Source organism: Condylura cristata, unplaced genomic scaffold (genome assembly GCF_000260355.1).
Source record: "Condylura cristata isolate star-nosed mole 26May11 unplaced genomic scaffold, ConCri1.0 scaffold00029, whole genome shotgun sequence".
NCBI lineage: Eukaryota > Metazoa > Chordata > Mammalia > Eulipotyphla > Talpidae > Condylura > Condylura cristata.
In genome coordinates this window covers 21,554,033-21,563,372 of record NW_004567130.1, presented here as the reverse complement: position 1 = coordinate 21,563,372, position 9,340 = coordinate 21,554,033, and the positions used below count along the sequence as shown (strand labels likewise).

The 9,340-nt window shown below is 64.4% G+C and overlaps 1 protein-coding gene across 1 annotated transcript in view; it reads left to right on the top strand.

Moving 5' to 3' along the window:
- LOC101629713 (inositol-trisphosphate 3-kinase B) overlaps positions 1 to 3,874 on the top strand; it is an 18,579-nt gene extending 14,705 nt beyond the window's left edge. The window contains exons 3-5 of the mRNA XM_012730870.1: positions 524 to 634; positions 989 to 1,060; positions 2,714 to 3,874. Coding sequence (XP_012586324.1) covers positions 524 to 634; positions 989 to 1,060; positions 2,714 to 2,929 — 399 coding nt within the window. The 3' untranslated portion in view covers positions 2,930 to 3,874. The remainder of the gene's footprint in view (positions 1 to 523; positions 635 to 988; positions 1,061 to 2,713) is intronic.
- The last annotated feature ends 5,466 nt before the right edge of the window (positions 3,875 to 9,340 follow it).

Sequence of the window (9,340 nt, the reverse complement as noted above, 5' to 3'; positions counted from 1 at the left end):
GAGTCGGGGCTCCGGGGGGCACTGCTGTCTCGCCGTCTGCCCTTCAGCAGTGCGTGTCCTCCAGAGTAGTGGGCCCTGAAGCAACTTAGACGTGTCCAGGCTCAGAAAATGGGGTGATTCCCTGCAGGGGGCGGGAGGCAGGGATGTGGCTGAGCTCCGCTCTCTGCAGCAGGGTGGGGGGTCTCTGGGCGGCCAGGACCCGGGGGCACTCGGTTCCAGACCAGCCCTGGAACGAAGCCGAGACTGGCCGTCTCCCCGGCCCTTGCTGTTCTCGCCCCCCACTCTTGGCCCAGGCACCCCACACACCTGCAGGTGCGTGCTGCAGCCGTTCACTCCGCCTGGACAGCAGTGGGGGCCTCGCTGCTCTCCGTGGTCAGCGCCCAGGAGCGCCACCCAGCCTGGCCGGCAGCCGCCCGCCTCCTGCGCCACACGTGGGTCCCTGCTGCCCAGGGCTCAGGGTTGAGGCCAGGCTGGCCGCCCTGGGCCACTGGCCTGCTGACCTCTCCTGGCCCGGCGTCTTGTTTATCCCCAGAAGGAAGACGGCTCTGTGAACAGGGACTTCAAGAAAACCAAAACGAGGGAACAGGTCACCGAGGCCTTCCGAGAGTTCACGAAAGACAATCGGAACATCCTGGTGAGTGGGAGCCCGAGACGGGGCTGGGCCGGGGGTGCGGGCGCCAGGCAGGAATCCCTGTCCTCCGCGGAGCCCGCCGGCCCTGGACGCGCTGCCCGCTTGGAAAACCCAGACTCCTGCTCGGAAGGTGAAGAGGAGGTGCGGTGGCCGGCGGCCCCACTCGGGCGCGGCTCTGGGTCGCTTCCGCTGGAGGGGCAGAGTAGCGGGCAGACGCAGCAGCTCAGCGCGTCCCTAGACGCGAGTCCGAAGGACGCGTCCAGTGCAAGGCCCCTCCCGCTCTCGTGTGTGGTGACGAGTGGGCAGTCTCCACCCCGCCCTGCGGATTTAGAAATCTGGTCCTGTTTCTCTTCCCAGATCGCCTACCGGGACCGGCTGAAGGACATTCGCGCCACCCTAGAAATTTCTCCCTTCTTCAAGTGTCACGAGGTAACCATCGCACCCCCTGGGCAGAGAGCGCCCTGACCGTCGGGCAGCCGCCCCTCTCAGGCCTGCCCATCACGCGCCCCACGCCCTCTGGCCCCGCCCCGGGACGACCGGGCCTGTCACTTCTGCTCCTTGCCAGCTCCAAGACCACCTGTCCCAGATGGGGATACGACGGGATTCTGTCCTGAGCTACCCAGAGGCCTGAGGCACTAAGGCAGAAGCTCTCTGTGCGTCCAGGCTAGCCTAGGGCCCCCACCCCGAGATCTTTGGGGGGGCAAGCTGAGCAGCGTGGATCCCCGGGGTCACAGATTTGGGGGGCTGGGCACAACCATGAGCAGCGAGCCCTGAACGCAGGGCTCAGGGGCATCAGCAGGTTCCCCAGGGGCTTTCGAAGATGCACCAGAGTGTCCTCACCACCCCTCCGCGCGGGTGGGGCCTCCGGGGGGCTCGTGTGGAGGGAGTCTCAGCTTAGCCCTGTGTGGGGAGCCCTGCCTGGGGCGCGGCGGGGCCCCAGGCAGGGCTCCCCACACAGCCCGCTGCAGGCCGCACCCGCTACCCTTGTGTCCCCAACCGCCCCACTCTGCCCGGTGGCCCTGCTGGCATGTGGGAGGGGGCCAGCGTGATGAAGGTGGGGGGCGCACGCACGGGGCAGACCCTTCTTCCCTGAGCCCCGCCCTGTGCCCTGTGCCCTCCTGCCCTTGCTGAGGCCTGTGCTCCCGGGTCCCCCTGGACGCTGTGCGCCCGCCTGCCGGGCTCCCTCCCTCCCCCGGAGGATGGGCTGGCTGGATCCCCTGGGCCGGGAGGCCGGGAGGCCGCAGAGCGCCCGCGACGCCCCCCCAGCAGCCCTGGGCCCCCCCACAGCTCTTCTCTGTCTCTTCAGCACCTTGGCTGTTACTTCTTGAAAAAGGTTTTGTTAGACTTTCTGGAAACTCCAGGTTTACAGAGACCAAATTAATTGAGGCTGCTGCTGTTTTCTCCCTGGGAAGAAAACACCCGTCTCTGGGCTTGATCAGCCCCTGGCCGGTCAGCCCTGCTCTGCCCTGGGCCTGGGCACCATAGCGACCCCTGGCCACACCCCTCGTCTCCTGGCCCCACACCGGGGACCCCAGAGAGGGTCTGGGGACGTGGGCCTCTAGGGGCAGGGCCTGGCCCAGCCAGGGTAGGGAGGGCTCTCGGTGCCGCCGCCCTGGAGACTCAGCCTGGCCACCTGTCTGGGGTGGGGGCCTGGGGCTCACACCTGCACCCCGCTGGGGCCGGGTGTGCGCCTGGACAGGCTCTGGGCCGTTTCCTCTGCCCCACAGTGAGGTGAGCATCTCCTTGGCACCCCCCGTTCACAAAAGCACTTCAGGTGTTTGCGAGAAATCACCCAGGAGGTCCCAGGATCGAGGTGTCCCCCGACACATGCAAAGTGTCCAGGTGGGAGCTGGGGGGGGGGGGGGTCTGCATCCCCAAGTCCTCCCTGACGCCACCCAGAGAGCGGTCACTGTTCGGAGGACGACTCTGGAGGCCGCTGTGGGGATGCTGCCTCGGTGAGAACGAGGGACAGGCGCGGGGTGCCCCTGGGGCCGTGCTGCTCCCATCTCCCCGGAGTTCTCAGGTCCAGGTTGCGGCGTGGACGCAGGGCAGGCCCGACGGCCTCACCTCTCTGACCCGCAGGTCATCGGCAGCTCACTCCTCTTCATCCACGACAAGAGGGAGCAGGCCAAGGTGTGGATGATCGACTTTGGGAAGACCACGCCCCTGCCCCAGGGCCAGACCCTGCAGCACGACATCCCCTGGCAGGAAGGCAACCGGGAGGACGGCTACCTGTCGGGCCTGAACAACCTCATCGACATCCTGACGGAGATGTGCGCGGGCTCCCCGCCGGCCTGAGGCCCCGCCCACGCGAGGCCCCGCCCACGCGAGGCCCCGCCCACGCGAGGCTCCCTGCCTTCTCTTCCCTGCTCGCTCGTCATCGCCTGCCCTTCTACCTGGCTCGTGCCCAGAACTTACCTGCCCAAACTGCACTACAAGACACTTTGCAGAGAGACACGATTTCCAGCGACTTCCCGACTTCCGCCTCTCTTGGTCACTAGGGTCCTGCTAGAGGAGACCTGCTCAGGCTCTGCTCTGGGGTGGGGCGCGGGGCGGGGCGTGAGGGTCTGCAGAAGGTGCTCCCCTTGCCTCTGCCAGGTGGGCAGCCCCCCACTTGCATACCTGGGCTCCTTCACCAAGTCCAGAGCCCCCAGCAGTCACAGGCAGGGCTTCAGGCCAGTGCCGGACCAGGCCAGGTCCGCTGGGCTTAGATCTGGTGAAAGGTGCACGCCAGAGGGGAGGGGGAGACCCTGGCCACAGAGAGGGACCCCAACAGCTGAGCCCACGCCCTCTGGACCGGCTATCCGTGGGGGCCGACTGCCCCCTGGTGGCCGGTGCCATTAGCACCGCTGCCCAGCACAGCCGTTGCTGCCCCCATCCTCCAAGCTGGAGGGGGGGCGGCAGGAGGGGTCGGCCAGAACCCATGTGTCCGCAGGTACCAGGCTTGCTGGTAGCTGGGGCACAAATCCACTGTGAACCGTACGTCTACCATGAGTACCCTCTGCTTTGCAGCCCCAGGCCTCCCTCTGTAGGATTGCCAAAGTCGGGGTCCCACCCACCTGGTATCACAACTTGAGTTTTGGGCCAGACCCAGGAGCCAGGAGAGGTCTGGAGCCAAGCTGGCTGTGCTCTGGGAGGGGGGCAGTGGTTGCGTTCCTCCCCGGTGATGATCACCCTTCATTAAGAGGGAGACTGTAAACCTGAACTTCCAGAGTGAGGAGGAGGAGAGCCCTCCCCCTCCCCCACCCCCGCCCCCCAAAGCCTCTTGCGCCTCCCCACCCCCAGCCTCGCTTTCAGGTCCAGGGGGCTGGGGGGTGGGGGCAGGGCAGCCCCTCTCGCCCCCGGGGGCCAGGAGGCCCCGCACACAGGGCTGTCATGTGTCATCAGGCCCAGCAGTGACAGTCCCAGCAGGGACTGGCTTCGGCCAGTGCCCTAGTCGCCCCTGAAATGAGCCTCAGGTCTGAAGGGCTAAGCCCCATTCGCCCCAAAGGTAGTAGAGGCAGTTCCAGGATGTTACAGGTGTCTCTACCTGGAGCCTCTACGTTGCCAGGGGATTTGTGGGGAACCCGTTGTCAGCCCATTTTCATTGGGAAACAAGTCAGTCTGTATTTTGGAGAAGATTGTAAATTTACATGACTTCTTAGAGCAAAACTCACAGCTCAACAGCCACTTGGAGCTGTGCCCCAGCAGTGTCCCTTTCTGGGGGAGCTATAGGAAGGGGAGAGAGAGCGCCCCCAAGTGTGTGTCCCTGGGGGGCACCGTCACTCCAGGGCCTGGCGTGGGGGTGCGTCAACTCACCCACGTGACCTCCCGTTTCCCCTTTCACGCCGGGTGAGTGACTGTCGGTGGGGGCGGAGGGTGGGACCCGTGAGGATGTTTAAGATTTTAAAAAAGGAAATCACTTTGCGACTTCCTGGCTCCTGTTCTAAACAGCAGTGAGCGCTGTACAGGCCGACTGCTAAGGCCGTGCCCCGCCCAGACCCCACGACTGCAGGGGTCCCCTGAGGGTCACCGCCAGCCCGGGCCTCCGGGCAGAGTGACCGGCCAGCTGGAGGCCTCGTGGCCTGTGTGTCCGCTGCAGGAAAGCAGTGTCATTCATTGGGCATGAAGACCCCACAGCGACGGGCCGGCCCAAAGTGATGATCCTGTCTGTGAAAAGGGTTCATTCGTGCTATGAACAAAAATGCCGGGGCCAGCTTAATCTAAGAGAACAAACTTCCCAAGCACTTTAAGCTGGCCGGTCGTTTGCAAAGAGAGCGCTAACATGAGCCAGTGACTGCTCGCCGGGGCCCAGGGCCTCCAGCGTGGCCTTCGCTCGGGGTTCCTGGATTGGTGGAAGCATCGTTTGCAGGGTCATTCTGTGACTTAGGGGCTTGGGGTGGGGGGTGTATCTACCACGCTAATTTCCCTCTTCAAGGCTTGCTGGCCCTCAACTCCCCCTCGCCTCGTCCCCCCACTGCTTTTCCTAGTGGGGAAGATGGGTCTTGAATGGAATGACCCAGAACCCCTGCCTGGGTGAAGACCTCCCCACCCCCAGCTCCCAGCAGGGGCTGCTTGGGTCCAGGCTGCAGGTGTCAGGAGGGTGGGCCATGCCGGACACACCTGCATACAGGTAGGGGACCCCCTTCCTGTCTTTGCTGGGGTGAGGGGGAACCCCAGGGGTTCATGGTGTTCAGCACTGCTTAGCATTCAAGGAAGGTTTCTCAGCTGTGTGTCCCCGAATGGCTTTTAGTGTCCTGTAAGACGTTCTTAAGTTATATTTATTTTTTGTTTTTTTTTAATTGCACAAAACACTAAGACCGAAAGGCTAGATTCTGTTTCTTCGTGAAAACTCTGCCCTCTCTCTGGACTTCCTTTCCTGCTTGGCGGGGAGAGGCGGGAAGCGGCCCCGGCTCCCTGAGATGGACTCCTTCCTCCCTCACTTTATTTAGCTTTGGGTCCTGCATCCGGTTCAGCTCAAGTGTATATTGCCAAGTGCCCGGCTTGGGAAGGGACCCAGGCTGGGCAAGAAGCAGGGTGTTCACAACCCCCCCCACCGCCCCCGCCAGTGCCTTTTGTCTGGAGAAGACTCTTGGAGGGTTCTGCATCCCTCTGCACCCCTCTCCCCCAACACGATGGAGAAAACTGAAGTGTTCCGAGCACCCCCCGCCTCTGTGCGGTGCCTGTCGACTTCTGACGCTCTGTATCTTCCTGAATAAAGACTCTGGAGACCACAGGGCTGTCTATGGGGTGCTGCCTGTCGGGGGGTAGGGGGGCCTTTCGAAGCTGGAGGCTTGCATTGTTATGTTGTCACCACGGTGACGCCCTGGGAAGGTGGGGTGCATGGTAACCTGCAAAGATTTTAAAACTCCTGGAAGGGCGTCTCTCCTAACCGCCACAGCACTCGCATGGGAGCCAGGGTCTTAGAGCCACAGGAGTGGCCCCTATTCAGAGGGATCCCCGTGCACCCGTAAGCCATGGAGCTGGCTCTGCCCCTGCCAGTGTCTGGGGCCCCCTTTGATCCCCACATCGACATGGACAGGCTGTTTAACCTCATTTTACAGATGGGGAAACTGAGGCCTAGATCAAACAACTTGACCTGAGTCGTGGGGAGCAGAGGTTGGGACCCAGAATGCTCCTGTCCATGCCTGCTTCCCCGCTGGGGAAGGTCTGGAGGACAGAGGTCTGGCACGACCTTTGAGGGGCCCAGACCCCGGAGCCGAGCGCCAGGCCTCGGTGGGCTAATCAGTGAAGCTGTGTGGCTGGGCCGGGCCGACCCTTCACTCAGCCCTCTCCAGCTCTGGACCGCGAGGGCGTCCTTCACGTGCAGGATTTGAATTCTGTATTGAGGGGTTGGTGGGTCCTTCCCTAATTTTAAAAAGTTACAGAAAAAAGTACAGAAAAACCACAGGACCTTTGCACCTTCTGCCTGAGTCCCACGTGGAGACCGACATGGACTCAGAGGCTGCTGGACCCAGGCTCCCATGTGGAGACCAACACGGACTCAGATTCCCACATCCTGGTCCTGTCCGATCCGTGCCCCAGAGGGTCCTGCCCAGTCCAGTCACCCAGCCGCCCCCGGCCCACCCCTGGCTTCCCTGTAGACCCCCAGCCCGGGGTCCACCCAGGCCCTGGGGAGCCTGGGGATGCTGCCCCTACAGGGCAGCAGGAAGCATGGGTGGATTCTTCCCCCGGCGGCCCGCAGAGGAGGGCTCTGGCCTGACTGGCTTCCCAGAGGACAGGCCCGGGAGGTCAAGCGTCGGCCACACCGAGCCGGCCAGGTCCTCCAGCCGCACTCCCTGACCCGGCCCCCACCCCACCCCCACGGGGCCGCACTTCACACCAAGCAGCCAGCGGGAGAGACGCCCCCACTTAAACGCTGCTGCTTGGGAAGGTGTCGGAACCCAGCCAAGACGAGGCCGGCCACGCCCTCCGCCGGCCCAGCGGCACCCCAGGCCCACAGACGTGCAGGCGACTCCATTCCGACACTTCCCCGACTCCCAGGGGCTCGGGGCCTCCTGTTAGTGCCAGGCACGGGGCGGGCGCTCGGGAAGTGTGAGCGGGGGGCCTGAGCCCGCTGCGTGATGGGCATTTGGGTGTAGAGACGCCCCTGCTTTAGGCACAAGAACCACGCAAAGCGGAGTAGGTTCCTCTGCTCCTGGCCGGGCCTCAAGGCCACATACAAGGCTCTGCCACACTCAGAGCCGCCTAGTGACGGCGGGCAGCGCGCACAACCCCTTGCTGGCCGGGCTGAGCCTCTCCTCCGACACTGTCCTCTACTCTGGTTCCCCTGGGGCCTTCATGATCTCCCCCTCCCAGATGCTCTTGCAGGCCCTGCAGGCATCAGAGGCCGCCCGCTGGCATCCCTCAGCTGCCTGGCACCCGTGCCCACCCACAGGCTGGCAGAGACTGCACTGCAGCCCGGCCCCAGCGCCTCCTGCCCACCTGGGTGTTGGCTGCCAGCCGGACTGGGGGACCTCTCCCACAAGGCGACTGGGGGGCCGGGAGCCCCCAGGCCTTCTCGGTATATGCCTCCCCCATTCTGCTAACCTGCACAGGACTCCACATGTCCCCTAATGGTCCTGGCCAAGGAGAATGAATCAGACCCCTGATGCCATGGGGCATCAGGGCAGTGGGGCGCCAGGCCCCTGGATGAGCAGGGTGGGCCCTGGCTCACGGGCAGGAGCACTGAGCCTTCCTGCCTGCGACAGACAGATGCCGATAGCCAGGGCTGCCCGGAGCCCGCCTGGCCGTGGGAGAGGGTGCAGGTGCGTGGGCCAAACGGAACTCGGGAGTCCTGTGACGGGTAGGGCAGGGAAGCGGAGGAGTCGCTTGGGGCGGCCGCTCTGCCACAGAAGGGTCTGGCCTCGGCCCCCCCGAGGGCTCCCCCAGGCCCCCGCGAGGCCGGCCTGGCTGGGCTCCCGTGGCAAACAGCCTGGAGCCGCGAGTCGGGCTCACACATCCTGGGAGCGTCTACACTTCCCAGGCCAGGGAGCACAGGCAGCCCGGTCACCCTGCGGGAACCCGGGGAGGCCCACGCGTGGCGGAGTGCCGGATCCCCGCGACGTGGGTTTGAGCCGGAGCTCTGGTCGCCGAGACCCCAGGACCCTCCAGAGCGGAGAACGGGGCGCGTCCCTGGAGGCACAGTCAGGACAGGACACTCAGGCCCGAGTGCCCCTCACTCCCTTCCACCAGCGCTGGGCCCCCCTTCAGGCAGGTCAGCAACCCCACTTCTCAACCCCAGCCTGACCCTGCCTTCTGGAGGGCCACCTGTCCTGTGTCCAGGGAAAAAGCCGGTGCTCGGTCACGTGTCGCTCCCAGGGGCACCTCAGACCCCACCCGCCTGCGCCGGGGGCCTGTCAGCCTGGGGTCTCCCTTCCCCACACCTGTAAGGGCCTCAAGGTTGCCGGGGCCTGGGAGTCAACACAATGTTTCCTCACCTGTTGGGGGTCACGGATCATTTAGGGGAATTCATGAACCCCCCCCCCCCGAAATAAACTGCCTAGATGCATACATGCAGTTTCAGTTTTAGGTACAGGTCAGGGACACTTGCCAAGCACCTTGATAAATCCTCGGGTGCTACATGGCCCCCGCCTCAAGGACCCTGGACTCCCCTGCGACGCACGACAGACGCTTCCCCGCACTGCGTGGGCCGCTCTGTCAGAGAGCTGCCTGGCTCCACTGCCCTCCCCCGCCCCCAGGTCCCTCGGGTCACCGTCCTCCTGAGCAGGCATCACCTGGAGCTGCGGGGCACCTGCTTCTGTAGAGTTGTTGGAAGTAGCGTGCCCACCCTGTTCCTGCCGGGCTCTACACGGGCACAGGGCGAGGCCTACATAGGGACGACTGGCCCCGGGCAGAGGCCTCCCACACCTGCCTCTCAGTAAATCACCCCTGGTGACGACGGCCGTGGTCCATGCACCGCACCAGCTGGTTTAAAACTGGGTGGTTCAATTCTTAAAATTCTGTGAGATGGGCCCTCCCTGGGGCGCAGGGGGTCAGGACGCAGCACGGCAAGCTGGCCGCAGCCGCTTCAGTGCAAGTTCGATCCCCGCCTGCCCCGGAGGTGACCCACAGGGTCCAGCAGACCCCTCCTGACCCGCCCGCTGCTCCCCTCAGCAGTGAACTTCGTCAGTCGGCCTGTTCTGCTCCCCACTCTGTCTCTGGTAAAGCCTCTCGCCACCCCTGAGCCTCTGGCCTGTACCCCAGCTCTGTATGCACAAATAAATAAAA